This window comes from Bos javanicus, chromosome 20 (genome assembly GCF_032452875.1).
Source record: "Bos javanicus breed banteng chromosome 20, ARS-OSU_banteng_1.0, whole genome shotgun sequence".
NCBI classification, from domain to species: Eukaryota; Metazoa; Chordata; class Mammalia; order Artiodactyla; family Bovidae; genus Bos; species Bos javanicus.
The window spans coordinates 36047292-36068310 of record NC_083887.1 but is presented as its reverse complement, the minus strand read 5'-3'; the positions used below and the strand labels follow the sequence as shown (position 1 = coordinate 36068310).

At 44.4% G+C, this 21019-nt stretch overlaps 1 protein-coding gene across 1 annotated transcript in view; it reads left to right on the top strand.

Moving 5' to 3' along the window:
• The first annotated feature begins 10681 nt into the window (after positions 1-10681).
• Positions 10682-21019, top strand: part of EGFLAM (EGF like, fibronectin type III and laminin G domains) — a 193843-nt gene continuing 183505 nt past the window's right edge. Inside the window, exon 1 of the mRNA XM_061393685.1 lies at positions 10682-11003. Within this exon, the coding sequence (XP_061249669.1) occupies positions 10907-11003 (97 nt within the window). The 5' untranslated portion in view covers positions 10682-10906. The remainder of the gene's footprint in view (positions 11004-21019) is intronic.

Here is a 21019-nt window from a genome sequence, read left to right as displayed (position 1 = left end):
ACTTCAGGTTTCTGGTCTGTCTTCTTGCTTCTGCATTCACGGTCCCTGGGGTGAGGAAGGTGTAAAGGAGGCAAGAACCTCTGTAACTGTTGGGCCCCCGCAGCTGAGTATGGGGTCCACAGTCTAGTCCGTGGTCTAATAGGTCTAAGGCAAATTTTGCTAATGTCATCATCTTGTTGGCCTCAGAAGCAGTTGGTTGTTTTTCTCCACTCAATAATCCTCTTGAGTCATAAGCACTTTTGTTTGGGACATGACTATTGAGAAAACTGAAACCTGCTTCTATTACTTTTTTGCAAGAGTTGTGGGAGAATGATTTTGTTGACATTTATTAGCTTTAAAACTATCCAGTTTTATTTTGATAGTACTACATTAGACTAGTTGTTGCTTGAAAGTGTGTAAATCATGTTAACTAATTCTGAACATATTAAATTCATGATCAAGTCAAAAATTTGAGGACTTGGGAGAGAGTATTATTTTAAAAGGAAATTCAAGTTATCACCCATAGTCATTTTAATTTACTATTAATAAAAATATAACAGAAAATAAACTCAATAATAAATAAATTTAGAAGTTCTAATATCCTAGAGTCCAATAAGTATCATTCACATATTAAAATAAAATTCAGAAAACGTATAGCTTACAAACTTTCCTTTATACATGTTTGAGGATGAAATGCCATCACATCTCCTTCCTTCCATCCCTGCTTGCTCATTTGCTCAGTTGCCTAACTATCTGTGACCTATGGACTGTAGCTCACCAGGCTCCTCCTCCATGGCATTTCCCAGGCAAGAATACTGTAGTGGGTTGCCATGCCCTCCTCCAGGGGATCTTCCCAACCCGGGGATTGAACCTGCATCTCTTGCATCTCCTGCAGTGGCAGGCAGATTCTTTACCTCTGAGCCACCTGGGAAGCCCCATCCCTGCTTACATAGCCTTCAAATCTGTATATACATATACACATGTTGTTTAATCGTGAATGTGACACATTAAATTTATAGACATGTGAGGGATTTAAAATTTAGATTCCTAGTTCTTTAAACATCCCAATAAGGAGTCTTAGAGATAACATTAAAGTTTACTTTGTAGACTAAGCAAGTATTATAGGAAGAGAAGATTGTGTCTTGGGTGCCTGAAAAGTATAGAGAATTTTAGAGCAATTTTATTCTCCCCACTCCAGTACTCTTGCCTGGAAAATCCATGGACAGAGGAGCCTGGTAGGCTGCAGTCCACGGGGTCGCTAAGAGTCGGACACGACTGAGTGACTTCACTTTCACTTCTCTCTTTCATGCATTGGAGAAGGAAATGGCAACCCACTCCAATATTCTTGCCTGGAGAGTCCCAGGGACGGCGGAGCCTGGTGGGCTGCCGTCTATGGGGTCACACAGAGTCAGACATGACTGAAGTGACTTAGCATAGCATTCTCCGTTAAGGAAAACGTGGTTTGGCTTCCCAAGAAAATGTGAGCGAGGAAGATGGAGAACATTTTAAGAAGGATATTTTTTCTAATTATAACTCTTTTCTTCTACTACTACAACATTTGTATTTAAGAATTTTAAAATAAAATCTCAATTTTGGTACATGTATTCTACTTTTTTCACTAACTTACATTTTCATTTCAATAACACTTTATTTTTATATTTGAATATATATGAACTGAAGTTAACACTTTAGTTTATCTACTCTACTTTCAATTAAAACATTTGGGAAAATCTCCCTGTAGTGACTTTTATAAATATTTTTTTAAATGTGAAAAAATCCCAGTCATGCTCCAAATGGATCTTTTACATATGTTCAGATTTCTTAAAGAAGGGCACACCTGTAAAGAGTCATCTATCTGAACAGGTAATTTTCTTATTTACTTGACTGGTGGGGCTTCCCTGGTGGCTTAGATGGTAAAGAATTTGCCTGCAATGTGGGAGACTTGGGTTTGATCCTTGGGTCGGGAAGCTTCCCTGGAGGAGGGCATGGCAACTCACTCCAGTATTCTTGCCTGAAGAATCCCCATGGACAGAAGGGCCTGGTGGGCTGCAGTCCATGGGGTCACACAGAGTCGGACATGACTGAGCGAGTAAGCACACACATATACTTTACTGGTCATTGGGCTTCGCAGGTGGTACGAGTGGTAAAGAAATCTGTCTGACAATGCAGGAGACACAAGAGACACAGGTTCCATCCCTACATCAGGAAAATCCCCTGGAGTAGGAAATGGCACCCCACTCCAGTATTCTAGGCTGGGAAACATGTTAAACTGTTAAAATGTGAAATTATGCTATTAAACTTATGAACTAATTCAGTATATTTGAGAATATACATGAGAATGTTCTTGATCTCAGCATCTTCCACTTCTGTTCCTTTCTCTCCCAATTTGTTTCCTTGACTTCTGGGTTTCTTCTTTGTCTTAATTTCCTTACATATAGCTCTCTACTTTTTGAGAAGGGCCCAGGTATACACCTGCATGGGTGAGAATACATGGGGACACCTTCTTACATCTTCAAATTAAACTCACTATGTGGCTACTGTCTGCTTTTCATGCTGGTGGAAGTGAACAGCTTGAATTATGTGCTGTTGTTATTTCACCTCAACCCATGATTATCATGGAGTCTGGGACCAAAGCACAATTAAAGCCATCCCTCTCCTTTCACCACATAAATACTTTGAGGACTGCCTTCTTCCTGCAAGTCAACATCTGACATTCTTCATCTGCTTCTTGCGTCTTTTCCCCTATCATCTGGACTCAGCAACCACTTTGGTCTAATCCTTCAGCTCAGACACCAGGTAGCATTTCCCAGGATAAGCGGTTGGGATCTGGACGTAATTGAGGAGGATGTGCCTGAGGCCACGTTGCCCAAACATGGGTGCAACAGTGTTCAAGCTGGGAAAGATTCTGTGCTCCTTCCAGTTCATCCCAGGAAACTGCTGCCAGGGAGGCAATGTGACTCATCCAGGGACATATAACAAGTAATAAACAAAGCAGAAAACAGGCAACATGGAAAGCACGCATACTGGATTAATTAAGAGGCACTAAAGCGGAAGGAAAATATGAATGGGGCTCAATGTTCCCAGGAACAGAGAGGACTAATTGGAGTGCTACCAGTGGTTAAGTGTATCCTGTGTGTATCTTTATTCATCTTGATGGCCTAGTCATTATTCCTTCCCTAGAGAATCTCTATCTTGTATATCATTATCTTTTTTTGGAGCTGTCTTTCATTGTCCCAAAGTACAAACCTTGTATTGGAAACCTTATTTCCAATTTACATTTCAGATCAAAGCTTTATCTCTGGCCTCGAGTCTTATTTGCCATCCTAGCAATAATCCACTAGTGGTTCTGGAATTTAACTCTGGAGAAGACTTAGCCTGTCTCTGTGATAAACATGAGTGATGCAATGAAAGAAAGCCAACATTTCATGAATGCCAAGGGTATGGTATGTACAGTGCCCTGGGTTATCCCATCTGATGGTCACAGCCTTTGAAGTAGGCTGTACATCGCTTTGGCTTCCCAGGTGGCGCTAGTAGTAAAGAATCTGTTTGCCAACGCAGGAGACACAAGAGATGTGGGTTTGATCCCTACGTTGGGAAGATCCCGTGGTGGAGGGAATGGCGACCCACTCCAGTATTCACTAGTGGGTTCACTAGAGAATTCCATGGACAGAGGAGTCTGGTGGGTTACAGTCCGTGGGGTCACAAAGAGTTGGATGCGACTAGTCTTACTTCTTGCCTACATTCTATTACACACGGGAGAAAAGCAAGGACAATTTCTCCCTCATCCTTCACCACTGATCTTTCTTTATATTGACAAATAACTTAAACATGGATCTAAGCCATTCCCTCTTATTTTTTAGGATTTCCTTTGAAACTATCCCATTCCTCCTTCCTTGAAGCAGTGCTGCCATCTTGACAGGCCACACAATTTCTTCTCTGGCTTAAATCTTTCCCTCTCACACCTCTCCTCCCCAGGGGCTGGGAACAAGCCAAGTCTCCCCTTCCTCAGCTGTTTTGCACCTCCTTGACACGTCCCACCTGGTGACATCAGACTGTATCTTCAAACCTCCAGTCCCCTCCTCCTCACTTCCTCCTTTAAGAAACACCCAAATACAAATATAATCAAACTCAGATGGAAAAACTGGCATTCTGCTTTTTTCCACAGGTTTTTTTTTTGGCATCAGAAAATCTGCTTTTATTTGCACTGTCATTAAATGACCCCGAAACTGAGCCAGGCTTCTTCTGCTTCCTACGCCCACCTCTCCAGAGGAGTCTCCCCTTCCCCTCCCTTTTCCCAACTCCCTATTCCCTCTGTCTGGGTAGACTGGAGATGATTGCTTGGAAACTCTGGATCTGCACCCTAAGCCTTCTCAAAGGCTTTTGTCCTGCTGTGTGTGTGTGTGTATTAAATGTTGCATTTTGTCTTGTCTTTCTCCCTCCCTCCCTGTTTCTTTCTTTCACAAGAGACCCTGCTTTCCAACTTCACAAAGTTTTTCTGAGAATAAACTTTTTACAAGAGTTCTTGTTGTATTTAAGTACTGACATCTGTCTATTCTGGAAAAGTAAAGAGGTTTTTCTGTGGACTCTGAAACAGTGAGCCCCAGGACAAGGACAAACGTCGTCTCATCCAATACCCTCATTTGATAGAGGAGAAAAACAAGGTCTAAAGAGGTCAGCTGAATCACTAAAGTCCCATTGACTGTTCCAGACAGGGCTAGAGCCAGAGGGCAGGTCTCCTGACCTCTAGTCCACCGAGATTTTCTTGAGATCATGTCATTTCACAAACAAGCCCTGCATTTTGAAAGTTGCATGCTGACTCTTGAAATAGCTGCCCGTTAGTCTGCTGAGCAGTTGCCTGCGGCCACTTCAGGGTTCCGGCATTTTGTTGTGTTGTGTGTGTGTGGTCGCTGGTGACCACACAGCTCTGGAGACCCCAACGTCTTTAACACGTGTGTGTGTTGGGGGTGGTGGGGTGGGGGGGATTCCCTGCATTTCCAAGAAGATAGTAACTCCTGTTCTCTTTCTTGCATTAAATCTGGCAGCACCAGATAGAATCACATGACCCATTAGGTTTGCCTTTCATGTCCCACTCTCCTCTGAACAGCCTGCCTGTCTCAGACTTCTCTCCTTCTAAGAAAGATGGCTGGAGCCTCTTCGTTTCTCAGTCCCTACCATTCCTCCTCTCCCACCAGATACTCCAAGTAGGCTGCCCTATCTTCTTTTAAAATGCATTCATACTTTCTTTTCAACCCAAATAAAGACATTCCTGGGCTACCCCAGGTGGCGCTAGTAATAAAGAACCCGTCTGGGTCAGGATCCCTGGGTTGGGAAGATCCCCTGGAGGAGGGCATGGCAACCCACTCCAGTATTCTTACCTGGAGAATCCCATGGACAGAGGAGCCCGGGGGCTACGGTCCATAGGACTGCTGAGTTGGATAGGACTGAAGAGACTTAGAGCACACGCAAAGACATTACAATGATTACAATATAAGAAGTAAAAACAGCATCCTAGACTCCCCAGTTCCCTTCCCATGCTCAATTAACCCTGGAACTCTGTTCTGCATCTTATTTTGTCCACAGATTTGGGAATACCAGGTGAGATACCCTGGTGACTCCAGTCCTGTCTCTGGTGAATCCTGTTATGTATGCAAGCATGATTTAAACATTTGTGATTCGGAGTGCTGTATTTTATAGTATATGATTACATAGCTTACCATTTGAAATCCAGGATCTTCCTCTCCTGACACACCAACAGCGTGTTCACTCTCATCCGGTGCTTCCTTTGCTCTGTTTTGTATGCACTGTCTTCTCACATCAAAACCCCACTCTTCTTGAGTGTGGAAGAGACTGTCGTCTTTTCTTTCCTATAAAGCATTCTTTTCTCAGCACAGAACCTAGCACATAGTGGGATCACACCTAAGTTAATGCTTGCTTCATATTGAGGATGGGGAGTGTTTACACTTTTTGCTGATCTATTTTTATTTGTGTATTTTCAGGAGAAGTGAAAGGGAAGTGTGAACTCTCCTCATTCTTTTTCTTCAAAAATATATACACGGACGGATGAAGCAGGAGGAGGGATTCTTGGGTGGATGGTCATGTTCTAGTTCTTGGTCTGGATGATAGTTACACGTATGTGCTCACTCTGCTATAACTCATTAGTTGGCACACTTCTTGTTTGTGCATTTTTCTGTACATGTTTTATGTCATTTAAAACAGTTATATGTACTATATGATATATAGTTCTAGTCTGATGAGATACTGTGTTGGTGAAAGTTTGTGGAAATAGTCATGCTCCTGCATTGCTTGTGGGAGTGTAAAGTGTAAAATATCCTTAGAAGTAAATTTGGCCAAATTATCAAAATGAAAAGGTACTTACCCTCTGGCTGAGCAATGGCTAGCCTAGCAATGTACCCCAAATCTATTATGTGTAAACTTGTTATACATTCAAGGTCATTCACTGCAATGTGGGCTATACTAGTAACACTGGAATCAACAGGAGGAAGAACAGATTGTTGTACGTGATACAATAGAATATTATTCAGCAGTAAGTAAGAGGGATGCAGATCTGTATCTGCGAATTTGGAAGGAACTTCAGGTTAAAAGGGCTTCCCTTGTGGTTCAGATGGCAATGAAGGAGACCCAGGTTTGATCCCTGGATTGGGAAGATTCCCTGGAGGAGGACATAGCAACCCATTCCAGTACTCTTGCCTGGAGAATTCCATAGACAAAAGAGCCTGGCAGGCTACAGTCCATGGGGTCACAAAGAGTTGAACACAACTGAGTGACTAACACTTTCACTTTGGGCTTCTCTGGTGGCTCAGACAGTAAAGAATCAGCCCACAGTGTGATCCTTGGGTAGGGAAGATCCCTTGGAGAAGGAAATGGCAATCCACTTCAGTATTCTTGCCTCGGAAACCCCATGGACAGACTGTAGCCTGGTGGGCTACAGTCCATGGGGTTGCAAAGAGTTGGACACAACTGAGAGACTAGCACTTCAGGTTAAAACGTATGTACAAGATGCGTCTGTTTGTGTTAAGTATATGTGTGTATATATATATATTTGCTTGTATGTTCATAAAATAACTGTAGAAGGACACACAAAAAAGTCTTAATATTTATTGCTTATGACACAAGAAAGGGTAAAAGGAAACTTATTTTTCACCATTTACTCCACTTGACGCACATTTCAAATTTTATATGTACATGCAAACTATTCAAAAAATTAATTAAATCCAAAGCTGCTTCTTTGCTGCTGTCTATTTCTCACTCTCATTCATGGACTTCCTAAACATCCTATAATTGGTAACTTTGCCTTTACTTTCTTCTAACAGCCTCCGAATCCACTCCATGGAGGAAAGATCATACTCTTCTCTCATGATATTGAGTAAAGCAGGCAGGTCACTCTTCTGCTGGTGACCTTATTAATTGAGTTTAGACCTCAAGTGAATTTGCACAGGTTTTTTGTTTTTTTTTTAATGAAACATTCAAAGCTTCTTTGCCCTCTTTAGCTCCCCTCCTCCCAGAAGGCAGGAAGAGAGTCAAAGACAAGTATTCCATTTGTCTTTAATCAGATTTACAAGTGCTGTAAACTGGTTTTGGACTAGAAGAAGAGAAAACCTTAAGGGATGTAATTTGACAAGTGAAGGGAAGAAGTTGGGTCTAACATGTGCCCTAGATTTGTAACAAGCAGATCTCAAGAAATAAGGTCTTATCTCCATGGCCTGAGAATCTGGAGCTATTAGAGGCCCTCGAAACTAAAATATAACAATATAACCAAAGATAATCCCAGCAAAGAAGAAACAAAGGGGACTCTGATAGAACCAAGTCAGCTTCCTGATCACCCACAGCCAGCTGCAGAGGATGGAAAGGCCAAGGGTGAGGAAGTGTATAGGTGCTTGTTGAGGATGTCAGCAGGAGGGCTGAAACTCAGCCTTGCAAAATTCGCAATGGACAATGTGTATAGATTTTTGAAAAGAGACATTCAAACCTACTGTGTATACAGGGAACCCTACTCAATTCTCTGTGGTGATCTAAATGGGAAGGAAATCCAAAAAGAGGGCATATATGTTTACATATAGCTAATTTACTTTGCTGTACAGTAGAAACTAACACAACATTGTAAAGCAACTGTACTCCAGTAAAAACATTATTTAAAAAGAAAAAAGGAACGTTCAGAGAAAAAGAGACTTGAATTAGATGGTGCTGTTTTATTAGATAATAAAGAGAAAGCAAACCCTGGAACCTGGCAATGATTTCATCTAGTCCCTTCATTTTGCCAAGACACACTACAAGTAGAGCCTAATATTAAACACATGGATCTCAGGATTTTTGGTCCTCTGCTGTGTCAGCTCGCACCTGTCTTCTTCAAAGTCTGGACTCTGGAACCAGACCACCTGGATTCAACTGAAGCTCTGATTCTCAGAAGTTGAGTGATCTAGATCAGGTCACTTAACTTTTACAGGTTTCCCAGTTGGCTCAATGGTAAAGAATTTACTGCCAATGCAAGAGACACAGGAGATGCAGGTTCAATCCCTAGGTCAGGAAGAAGGCTTGAAGGAGGAAATGACATTCCATTCCAGTATTCATGACTGAAAAATTCCATGGACAGAGGAGCCTGGCAGACTACAGTCCATGGGGTAGCAAGAGTGGGACACGACTAAGCATGAACGCGGTTAACTTTTACATGTTTCAGCTTTCTCATCTGTCAAATGGGGATAATACTAATAACAATACCTAGCTGGTATGGCTGACAGTGGGATTAAACAGTCTTTTAAAGAGGGTCTGGTACATGGTAGGTGATATATAAATGCTAGCCATAATATTAATGGTTAATATTACTTCCAATTTTTAAATCAGGGAGAATAATTTTTAAGTGGGAAAGAGCAGAACCAACATGGGAGATAACTTCAGGGTAAGAGTTATTTGGTTCTGGGTGTCACCTTAGGTCCAACACCTTCTCGGCTGGTGGTAAGGTAGACGCTCTTTATCACAGGTGGAACTCAAGGCAAAGATGCTGAGGACAGACTCCTGAGTGGAATGGAGGCAGGGCTTAGATGACCTCTAATCTTAAGATTCTGCTACCTTTGAGACTAGCAGCCTTGGGGGGCAGACGCAATGCCTGGCTACCAGATATACATTTAGTATCACCTTCAAAGTGAAGGGTGCGGTCTGCACGAATTTTCCCCTCCAGCTCCGTGTAAAAGGACAAACTCTGCTGTCACATCTAAGACTTCCAATGACTCAAGTCGGAGTGGGCTTTGAATTTCTTTATGGACAGTAGTACACTTGAGAACGCCAAAACAAAAGGGAACGTATTCTCAGCTTTGCTAATAAACCAGATCCGGCCCATTACAAACCCTCTAGCCAGGGAATAGATACTTCCCTCCTAAAAGAATAGTAGAAATCTTTGAGGGGAGGAGGCGAAGGGAGATAGTCAACATCGTTCCCTCCGGTTCCCTGAAGCCAGGTTAACAATGAAGGGCCTGGACGCCAGGAGCCTCCCGGGCGCGGCTCGGTGGGGCGGGGCCGGCGCGGAGTCCCCCAGGTCAGCCACCCAGGCTTCCTCCGCGGGGTACTTCCTAGGGCCTTTGATCTTCCCCCAGGAACTGGCGAAGCCTGCGTTTTCCTCCAGGTTTGTTCCCTCTTGGTTTATTTATTGTATCTGCCTTCTCTTTGGCTAGAAGATCAGCACGCGGCTGTGCAACAGGACCGGAGTCCCGGCGTCTCCTGTCGCCACCTGGAAATCCAGCAACAGGCGCTTTTTCCTGAGTTCTCCGTAGCAAATACGGAGGAGAAAGGGTCTTTTTCGGAAACAGAGAGCCGATCTGGGGACCCTGGTCCCAGGATCAGTGGCCAGGACCCCCTGTTGGCCTCCAGGTCCAGCTTGGCTGGCGCGCTCCCCACTCCCAGCCGTGTTTTCCCGGTCTACCAGGGAGCTCGAGCTCGCTTCCTTACCCCTCAAGCCGGGCTTAACCTAAAGCTTCATCTCCTCCCCTGGAGGGTCTCCAGTTGCCTTCCTCTACCGGGAGGGCACTCCACTTCCCCGCGCCGGGCCCTAATCTCCACCCGGCGTTTCCAACAGAGTGACCGGCTTCAGCTCTCCATAAGCGCGCCTTAAATCCCATTTATCTTCTTAGCGCCTGGGTCCCGGCCGGCCCCGCCCCCTCTTCCTCCTAGCCTCCCACTCTGCAAACCTCAGACCCTCGCCCCTCCCCTCTGCTACGCCCCTTACCCCGCGGGCGGTGGAGCGGCTAGAGCCACGTTTGGAGGTGTTGGCAAAAGTGCCCAAGGAAGGTGGAAGCGACCCAGAGGGGCGCGGCCCGAGGAGAGTTTACTAGGGGAAGGCGGGGAGGCCCAGCAAGATTTCAGAATCAGAACCAAGGCAGAGGGTCCTGGGCTCGCAATCACCTAAATCCTGCCCTGCGTCTCTAGAGGTTGAAGTCGGCCCCTCCTAGCGCGCCAATCTAGGTCACCAGCCGGCAAGGGCTGCGCAGGGGGTCGCTAGAGGGGTGATGGGCGGTCTGTCTGCCCCAGCGGTGGGCCAAGAGTCAGATGTCTCAGGGCCTGCCCCTCTCACTTCCACTCGATTGTAATTCCATCCCCGGGCGGGTCGAGCCTTTCTCCCTCCCTCCCGCGGCCAGCCAGTCCCTCCCCGTCGGCTTCCTCAGCCGCCCCCTCACCCCCCCACCCCCCGCCGCCCGCCCCGCTCCGAAAAGCCCTGCCGCCCGCAGCCGGCTTCACTCCAGCACGCCGACCTCCCGGCTGCAGTCCTGCCTGTTTGGACGCCTCCTGGTCCAGCTCCCTCAGTCCTTCGCCTGCTCACCCAGGTCAGGGGCTCCGCGGAGGCCGCGTCCCCCACGTCTCCCAGGAGACGCCCTTTCCGTGTGCGCCCGGGACTTGGTGAAACTTTGCAGGCGCCCGCGGTGAAATGGATTTAATCCGAGGAGTCCTGCTCCGGCTCCTGCTCCTGGCTTCCAGCCTCGGACCCGGCGCCGCCCCGCTCAGATCAGCGCTCAGAAAACAAGGTAATGCTGTCAGTGCTCCCGGGAGCATCGCGTCCGGAGCGCTCAGGTCCCCGTCCCCAGCAAGGACGCGAAGCTGGCGACGCACCTTCTCTCTCACCCCTGATCCACCGCACTTAACTGGGTTCTTCTCTGCCCAGAGCCCAGAAGAGACGCGAACCTCGCCCTCCCCTTTCCATCCCAGGCGGTTCCAGGGATATTTGTTTGTTGAAAGAAGGATCTCTTTTCCAGACACAGCAGAGGTGGAGGGCTCTGTATTTGACCACAGAGAGCCGAGAGTTGGGGCAGCGATCACACTGTCTCAATTAGAAGGATTGCCAACTGTGCAGGAAAAGTCAAACGGCTCCTCCTGTGTCTCTAAACAGCTTATTGAATTCATACTGTCCAGAGCCCAGCCATTTCCTGTTGAGTGTCTGAAGATTTGCCTGGTGTGCCCTGTGCCCATCTCCGGTCCTTCCCACGCACTGTGTCGGGATGTGGCTTCAGATGTTAGGGGCTTCTTCCACTCGGGCTGTTTTCTCGGAAAGGAGCGCCCAGTGGGTTAATTTTATGCTATGTTTTGAGCTCCTGCCTTTGCGATTTAAACAAAGATATATAGCCTCATGAGCTATTACAGAAAACTGGAGCGAACTTGAAACACAGTAACTTGTATTTCCTCTAGTTACACAGGTAAAAAGTCTTGTGTTTTTGTCTACTTTGGTGTGGTGAGATTATTCAAAGTAGAACATTCTAAGCAAGAAAGTTCTTAACAGTGTTTCTCTAATAATTTTTATTCCTCTTCGCTGAGGTTATATTTAGAATTCTGAAAAATCTGTTTTTTCTTACTTTGTAAGGAGGGTGTTGTCTTATGGGATTAATTATATCTTATGAACAATGGAAACAGTAGAACTGTATTTGAATGCAGTCTGCAGAACTTTGCGGAAAGTACAGTTTGTCTTCACAAGTAATTTTTTCAGAAAGAAAGAGACAAACCAGGAACATTTTGCTACTTTTTACTGGCGAAGTTGTGTCCGACTCTTTGAGACCCAAGGACTGTAGCCCATCAGGCTCCTCTCTCTGTCCATGGGCTTTTTCAGGCAAAAATACTGGAGTGGGTTGCCATTTTGTTCTCCAGGGGATCTTTCCAGCCCAGGGATTGAACCCACATCTCCTGCATTGGGAGGCGGATTCTTTTACCACTGAGCCACCAGGCAAAGAAAATAATCTTGGCAGATTCCTGTATAACTGCTTAAATATTTGCACTGCTCAAGAATCTCTCTACTTGGAAAGATGACTTGTTGCTTTTCAGTTTTGGAAGACACCTTTACCCTTCAAGCTGTACATGTCTTCACTTACACCTTCCTTGCTACCTGCTTTGAAATTTATAGTTGTTATTATTATCTGAAGCGGGCTTAAATTATGAGCTATTCTATTCCTACCGATCATTGCCTTTGGAGAAAACAGCAGCAGTCCCAGGTGATATTACTTTATGTTGTTTCTCTTCCTAATGCACACAGACACATATCTTAAAGCATTTCAACGAAGGAATTCTTCCTAACTTCCCTCCTTAAGATATGCAGATTGTGATCAACTCCCTTCTGTGGATTTATTTACATAAAACCATCTAGTCACAATTTTTTGAACAATGCATAGTTATAGCTGTAGTTCTTTAGCATGAGCAGTGTATGTAATGTTCTTTTAAGGATAGATTTCAATTCATTTAAGCAGAATTTTTTAAAAAAAGTATTTCACAAAAGCCTGCTGTGTAAAACTGCTCATATGGTTCACCATATTTCCTTTCTTATTTTCTGTAGTTCCTTTCCTAAAAATATTTCCTACCTGGTTCATCCAGGGTCTCATTCTGTTGTTCATGACATGAATATGCTGTGTTGGTCTCTTTGGTTTTATTTGAAGCATAGATAGGGTTTTGATAGCGGAAACTCTACCTTTTAAATATTTTGGCACATTAAACGTATCAAACTGGAGGTAGAAGGAGTGTTTGGACTAGGTTCAGCCTAGGAGAGTTTTTCATTATTTTATAATTTTATCCAGACACTAGCTTTCAGGTTGGAAGGCTGTTCAGATTAAAATGACAGCTACTTCATAAACTTTGGGGGAAAATATCCTCCTGGGCTCATTTACATCCCTTGGAAAGACTGGTTTTTGATCCGGAAAATTGGTCCAGATTAAAAAGTGAATGTGCCCCACTTGGCTCTGATGTGAACAGCAACCAGCTAATTTATAATCTTCCCCAGACACCAGCAAATCCTGCGAGTATCCATGTGGGAGTTTCTTTGTACCTTGTTTCCTCAATAGAAATTGATTTGTGTGCAGTACTTTGAAGGTAGCATGGCTACCACCTAAGGCATACTGGAACAGTCCTGTTTTATTTGAATGGCCCTGTCTTTCTCCTCACACTCCTAAATCTATCTTTGACAAGTATGGCTTTGTTGAAGTCTTGGATTCAAAATCCACCTGAAAATCCCCCACCCCCATCTAATTCTGGTGAGAAAGAGAACAACTATGCAGCTTGAAACTCAGTTCTGAGTTTCATTTGGGTCTAAGATAGGCAACCTTTCCCTCCACCCCAAGATAGCTACTCATCTGTCATTAGTGTCAGTAATGAAACCTCTGCACTTGCTGAGACTCACAAGAAAGGACAGTGTGAAAGTTCAGTCATATTAAATAATAATAACACTGATTAAGTGCTTGCTACTCTCTCCGAAGAACTTGACACATAATGATTTATTTAATCAACCCAACAGGTCTGTGAGATGGGTACCATTATTATCCTTGTTTAACTGAAGAGGAAGTTGTGGCTTAGAGAAATTAAATATCTTACCCAGGGTCACTCAACTAGCCAGCGGGGGAATGGGAATTAAAGTCTCTGATATTTAGAAGCAGAAAGGAGTCCTTAATGGCCTGATTAGCAGAGATGTGCATCCCTTCGGAGAGGGTGTCCTCCTCCTGGATGAACCGGGGGGCTCCCATGGGGCTCCCACATTCAAATCACAGACCTGGCAGGAATTGAAACGCCCTCACTTTACAGCTGGGTTGAGCGTGTGTGACTCAGGGACTTGCCCCAAGTTAACATCAGAAGCCGAGCCTGGAACTAGTACCCAGACCTCCTGAGTGATCTCCAGCACTTCCCTTACCCAGTCTCTCACCCGCGTGTGCAGAGAGGACTGCTGAGCCTCTAATGTGGGGCAGGAGGGAGGGAAAGGAAAATCCAGACAAGACACATCTGCTGGGACCAGCATGCGTCAAGCCACGTGTGTTCCCACAAGCAGATTTGTATCTCACAGTGTTAGCTTAACTCTGGCACACAGAGAGAGCTGAGGGCTCCCCTGCCTTTTCTCTTTCCAGCTGCCTGATGTCTTAGGGTCAGTGGGACAAGGTCAGGTCAGCTCAGAGTTGAAGATTTTCCCCTGGAGAACTGGGGTTCACAGTCATTTTCGGGGGAGATGCAGGTCTGTAATCATTTCCTTTCCACCTTTCCTCAATACTTCTCTACCGATGTGGACTCAAACAAAGATCCAGGGAAACTCAGCAAAACGAAAGCCTGGAGGAACAGAGCAGATATAGCTCAAGGGCACTGTGCCTTGGGGGTTGGTGGTGGGGAATACAGGCACCTCTAGGTGGTTTCTGCTGCTACTAGTGTGACACTGAATGGCTAGAGGATCAAGCAGGGGTCATGGGTCATCTTGTTCTACTTCCTGCACCTACACAGAATAACCTGATATTCACAAGAGTTTGCTTATATCCTTACTTGAAGCTCTCATCAAGTCCCTTTCACAGGGCATATAATTTGGGGGACTCGGCTCTTCCGGACACCCTCTTCCTTTCCAACTAACCCTACTCCTCCAGGAGGCTGATCCAGATTGCCTTGCTTCTTGATGAAAACTGGAGCCATAAATGCCACGAGGGAGATTATGTGAGTGTGTATACTCAGTCTCTCAGTTGTGTCTGACTCTTTGTGACCCTGTGGACTGTAGCCAGCCAAGCTTCTCTGTCCATGAGATTTTTCAAGCAAGAATACTGGAGCAGGTTGCTATTTCCTCCTTCAGGGGATCTTCCCAACCCAGGGATCGAACCTGAGTCTTCTCCATTGGCAGGTGGTTTCTTTACCACTGGGCCATCTGGGAAGCTATATATATATATATATATATATTCCCCCCTCCCCACCTCCTCAGCACCTAGCTACTAGCATCCCCTGCAGTTCTGGCACCATAGCAGAAATATTTCCTCCAACCCATTCTTCCATCAGCCCCCCTACCCTCCAGTTTGTTCCCACTTCACAGCCAATCCCTCTAAAGAAGCCCCTGCCTCTCTTTCTCTTTCTTTTGATTCTCTATGAGGTAAAGGGACCTCTGTGAGGCCACGATCAGGAGTAAATGTGTGTAACATGAGGCAGTACTTTCTTCTCAGAATTCTTTCTCATGGAAGAGTGACTTGATCAGAAAGGAACTGAGTGGTGTTTTTTGTTTGTGCTTTTTATTTCTTACTCTGAGACCAGGACTTTAATAACCTTAGAATTCTTTTGGGAGTAGTTGTCCATCTGTTCACGGGTTGCGTGCGTGTGTGCTCGGTCACTTCAGCAACCCTATGGACTGTAGCCTGCCAGGCTCCTCTGTCCATGGGATTCTCTAGGCAAGAATACTGGAGTGAGTTGCCGTGCCGTCTTCCAGGGGATCTTCCTGACCCAGGGATCAAACCTGCGTCTCCTGCATTGCAGGCGGATTCTTTACTGCTGAGCTACTGGGGTAGCCTATTCATGGGTTACTGTAGCTCAGAAGTGGTCCAGTGACCCAGAGATAGATTTCTGGGAAACAGGGCTCAGGTGTCTGAGGCAGAGGTGGGATCTCAGCTCCTGCAGGGTTATCCTGGGGAGATCCTGTCTTCTCCCGCCTCTCCCCCTCCACAAACGGGACTGTACTTCTCCCAACCCACTAAATGAATGACATGATGTCTTGATTGCAACAGAGAATCTTCTGAGCTGGTCAAGACCCTTGCCACTTGTTTTGGTCACAGCTAGTTACAGGTATTAGAAGTGCATCTGCTATTTCAGGGATTAAAAAAAAGGGGGGGAAAGATGAGGAGATACTGCAGAGTGTAAATCGCAGTTTATAGGAGAAACACCCCCACTGCCACCCATCTTTGATTGCATTGATTGTGAACCACCATTTTGGAGAAGGACCTCAAGGTGTGACTTTAATCTCCTGAGATGAGCTGGAAGACATGAGCCCTTTGATCTCATAGGTTGGGGGTTGGGCGTGGGGACAGGGAGAGACTCAGGTGAAAAATCAAATCAAATCCCTGCCACCAGAGGGCACATTTTCTAACATTGGCTCAGAGCAGATCTTAGACCTGTGAGTAATTCTTGAACTCCTGTGTGGATAAGAATTCCTGGAGTGCATCCCAGACATCTGCTTTTTAAACAAGAACCTCGGGTCACATGGTACATGTGGGTCACAGTTCACACTTGGGGACATGACGGAGGAGAACTTGGGTTCCTCCACTGCCTCTCTTCCCTGGTACCTCCATCCCAGGAACTTTCCAGTACCCCGACAGTCTCCACTTCGATAACACACGTGTGTTTCAACCGGAACAAACCAGCGTCTAGACAGTCTGCAGGGTGTCTGAAGATTGGATTTAGGACTTGAGATCTTCGAAGGTCGCTGAAGGACATCTCTTCTGAGCAAGTCCTCCTACTTATCCTCTTTCCCCTAGCCCTGTCCCTGAGAGATGGCTGCACCCAGGAGGGACGACCTGCAGTAACATCAACAGGAAGCCGGGCTGAACTGTGCATGACCAGCCCGTTCTCCGGGCTTGGGTGAAAGCACAGACTCTGCTACTCGACAAGTTTGGGTTCAAGTTCTGACACTGTGTTTTTGTTGTTGTTTTCTTTTTCTTTTTTAAAAAATTTTAAAATTTTAAAAAAATTTAAAATTTAAAAAAAAAATTTAAAAAAATTGCCTGGTGACATTAAGCCTAGTTATATTAACTCTGTAAGCCTGGGTTTCCTTGTTTATAAAAATATAGGGTTGGCCAAAAAGTTTGCTTCAGTTTTTTCATAATGTCTTACAGAAATAGGATAAAGAAAGAACCAACCAATTAAGGATTAAATGAGGTAATGTATACACCAAGGCATTAAAAGGGATTAGAAGCTTGAAGCTTGAAGGCAATGTTTATGAATTTGGGCTTGTTTAATCTGGACGGGGGTGGAGGGGAAAGGAGGAAAAAATATGTGTATTTCCAGGCATCAGAATAATTAACACAGACATGAGTTCATGTACTTTTTATTCTTTCTCATGCGTGTTGATGTATACTTGATAACATAATTTTAAGTTTACCGAGTTGTACAATTTTTTTAGATAAATTGGCAAATCAGAAAGACTCTTTGGTCAACCACATGCCTTGATTTGGGGTTTGGAGATGTAACTGTGAGGTTTGTGGTCTTGCTTGAGTGGATTTTTTTGAGAAACACCAACTCCAAGAGTGATGGACAGTTTTTGTCTGGTAATTGTCATGTGGAAGTTTTGTAGGGTGTTGGGGGTGGGGAGCAGCTATTCCTGAAAGAGAATTATCCAGACTGACATGTGACTGGAGGTTCATGAAAATCTCCACGAAGCTAGATAGCTAAGAAATGGCCAGGGTTTGCTCACTGATCAGCCAGATTGGAGTGATTCATGGCCACTACTGGTGACATAGAAAGATAAGAGACTGGACACCAATGGCCCTTGCATTTCTTATTCATGATTCTGCATTTCCAGAGCTGTAAGAAAAACCCCACTTACCCCAGATAACCCCACTGGCTTATTTTAAGAATCAAAGGAAATCAGACTAGTGCTTTGAAAGAACTAAGGTGCTACACAAAGATAAGATATGATTATCTAACAATACTCACACTAATTATTATTATCTTAACTAATGGGATCAACCTTACTTTCTGAAGCTTTGATCTCTTTTCCAGTCTCTTCCTCTGCATTCCTGCTAAAGATATGTGAAGATTCTTTCTTTGCCTGAGTCTGAAAGTCCTGAGCAATTTAAATCTTAACACTTGTGTTTGCTGACAGGGCACCCAAAATCCCGAATCAGATTTAACGCAATGTTAATGCTGTTTATTTTCCTTGTTGCAACAAGTTTATATTAGCCAGTTAATGGTTTACATTGTGCAAAAGGAGTTGTGTCAGCAGGCACTTTTCTGTAACATCTGGGCAGTTGGAAACGTAATATTTAAATACAACCTGAGTTTAAAGCCTTCCTTGGACAGATGGCTAATTTTATTGATCTAATCTGACACTTAGGGATAGGTCCCATGATCCTTTGCTGGTAATTCTTAGGATGAGCAGAGACATAAATACACTGGACGATGTCTGTGAATTAGACGCTTGTTTGTTTCTAATTTATTCTTTAAATACTTAAGTATAAACAGTCATGGTGTGAATTACTTTAATCTCTACCCTAAAGGCGCTTAATTAACATTTGAAGTTATCCAGGGTAGAAGGTACTGCTCCAACATAAGAGTTTGCACTTTTTTTTAATCCCTTGGTGATGTGCAGTACCAGTGGTTAAGTATTTTGAACTTCACCTCTGTGCTGGCCAGTAATCTACACTCCAGGGCTAACTGGTTAGTTACCACCTGAAGAACTTTACTGCAAGGTCCACTTTCAAAGGTGGTTGGGGAAAGTACTTTGAGTGATGCTATCCAAAATGTAGACTAGAGGGTTTGGTAATTAGCACAAATTGTGTTAGAAATGTTTCCATTAGCGAAATATATGGTTGGCTAGAAAGACTGTGTGTGCCCTTCTATTTTTTGCATGGACAAAAAGTAACAATCCAGCAAGCCCTGAGGGTCAAGCTGCTTTGGTGTTGCCTCAGAGCTCCATTCACTCCTGTATCTTTCTCACTTAACTGTAGGCTCCTTTGCCCAATGGCCCTGGATGACTTGCTGATCCTCCCATTAGAATACCAATGCAATTTTGTATTATGTAATTCTATAATATCTGTCTCAGCAATCTGCTTGCGGCTGTAACAAACAACTTCAAAATCTCAGTGACTTGACCTAAAATTTATTTTTCATTTACTCCAAGCCCAAAGTGAATATTTCTTCATGGGCAGCTCGCTTGGGCTGCTCTCCTCCAAAAGGTAACTTGAAAACCTGTCACTTGGTCTTTAATATCTCCATCTTGTACTGCCACCATCTTTAAAATGGGCCTCCAAGGTGTCATGGAAGGTAAATAGAAAGAAGACTTGTATGGGAGACATTTGTGTGCCGGGCCAGAACAGGGTCACTGGGCCCCGACAGAACTGTAATGAAGCTGGGAAATGTAGTTCGACTGTGTTCACGGGAAGACAGTTACCACATGTGATAAATTTTCTCTGAGGCAGTGATTTGGAGCTCCTAAGAGAACAAACACGGATCTTAAAAGACTAAGTTATTTGAGAACTTTTGTGACTTGCCCATGAATATTTGTATATGTGGCAGAAGTGGGCCTGGAGTTGGCTTTCATTGTAGTGTATGTGCTCAATCGCCCAGTCGTATCCAACTCTGCGACACCATAGGCTATAGCCGGCCAGGGTCCTCTGTCCTTGGAATTCTCCAGGCAAGAATACTGGAGTGGGTTCCATTTCCTTCTCCAGGGGATCTTCCCGACCCGGGGATCGAACCTGTGTCTCCTACATTGCAGGCAGATTCTTTACCACTGTGCCATCTGGGTAACTAAATACTATTTGTTGCTATGTATTTCCTACATTTTACAAAAAGTAAAATTTATCCCTTTTGAAAAGTGAAATAACTACCCGGAGGGTTAAATAGAGTGAATTCCTAAGGCACATCCACTAGAACTCCAGTTTTTACCACAGTTTTCTAGAAGCTCCTTCTATTTGTGTCCCAAAACAAAAAGGACTATTCATGGTAGAATAATTTATTCAGTGACAGATGCATCTTAAAATACAAAAATCATATTTTAGACACCACAGCCTGCTTCGACGGGGATGAAGATGGTGTGGACTGATCCCAAAAAGATAAATTGATGTTTTGTTGAACCACTGTGTTTTCCAAAGCACTTTCAAAGAAATAATCTCACTTGATCTTGTAACCCTCGCCCCCCTGGGAAGTCAAGGGCTGATGACTTAGCAAAGAGGAAACAGGCCCAAACCAGGACATGAGCCTATCCCCTGATGCATCAATGCAGAGGTGTTCTTGCAGCTGCTGGGTAAGAGCATCACCACTGTGACGTGTTTAGCTCTGCAGTCAGGAGGGACCTTGCCAACAGGACTCGCCCACCTTTAACTCGCAGAGGCTCCATGCATGTCATGGGACACTCTGTGGAATGAATTGGTGCTGCTTTCAGTTATACTCCTGACTGGTTGATGTGTGTTTTGTAAAATACATGATGACCGAGGGGCTATTTGCAAATAAGAAGCAGTTATCATGGCTGGAGGATGGCCCCAGAATCCTTCTAGTGTCCCCTGTAGAAGACCCTTCTGGGGTCTCAGGGACACGCAGGATACTCAGCCTGGCTTTGTCATTCCTCCAAGCTTCCCATTCCCCCAACACGTAGCCATTTTCTTTAGTGGAAATGGTATCTGCTAGACCTTCAATGTGGCGTATTTCAAAGGTTTATCATTCAAGTCTCAAGACTTTCTGATAATTTCTTAGGCATTTTTTTGATGTTCTAGGAGTTCCTAATGGGTGTAGTTAAACAAGTATATCGTGAGGTTGGGAAAAGAAGGATTCTTTTGATAGTTGTTTGAGAGTAATTGATGGGCTTTGGCCACAACCTGCATAAATAACACACATCCCTGCAGCTTGGAAGAATTGTAACAAGAATCCAATCAAACAGACATGGGTTTCAAGCTTGGCTTTAAAAGTTATGGCTGCCTGATTCCAGATAGAGTACTTCATGTCTTAGGCTCGTAATACCTATCACAAAGGTATTACCTATCAGATAAAATCTTATCTGATAAATCAGTGAGATAATATGATGACTGGAAATGCAGCTAGGAAAGTACTTAAACATTTGGTACACAGTGAG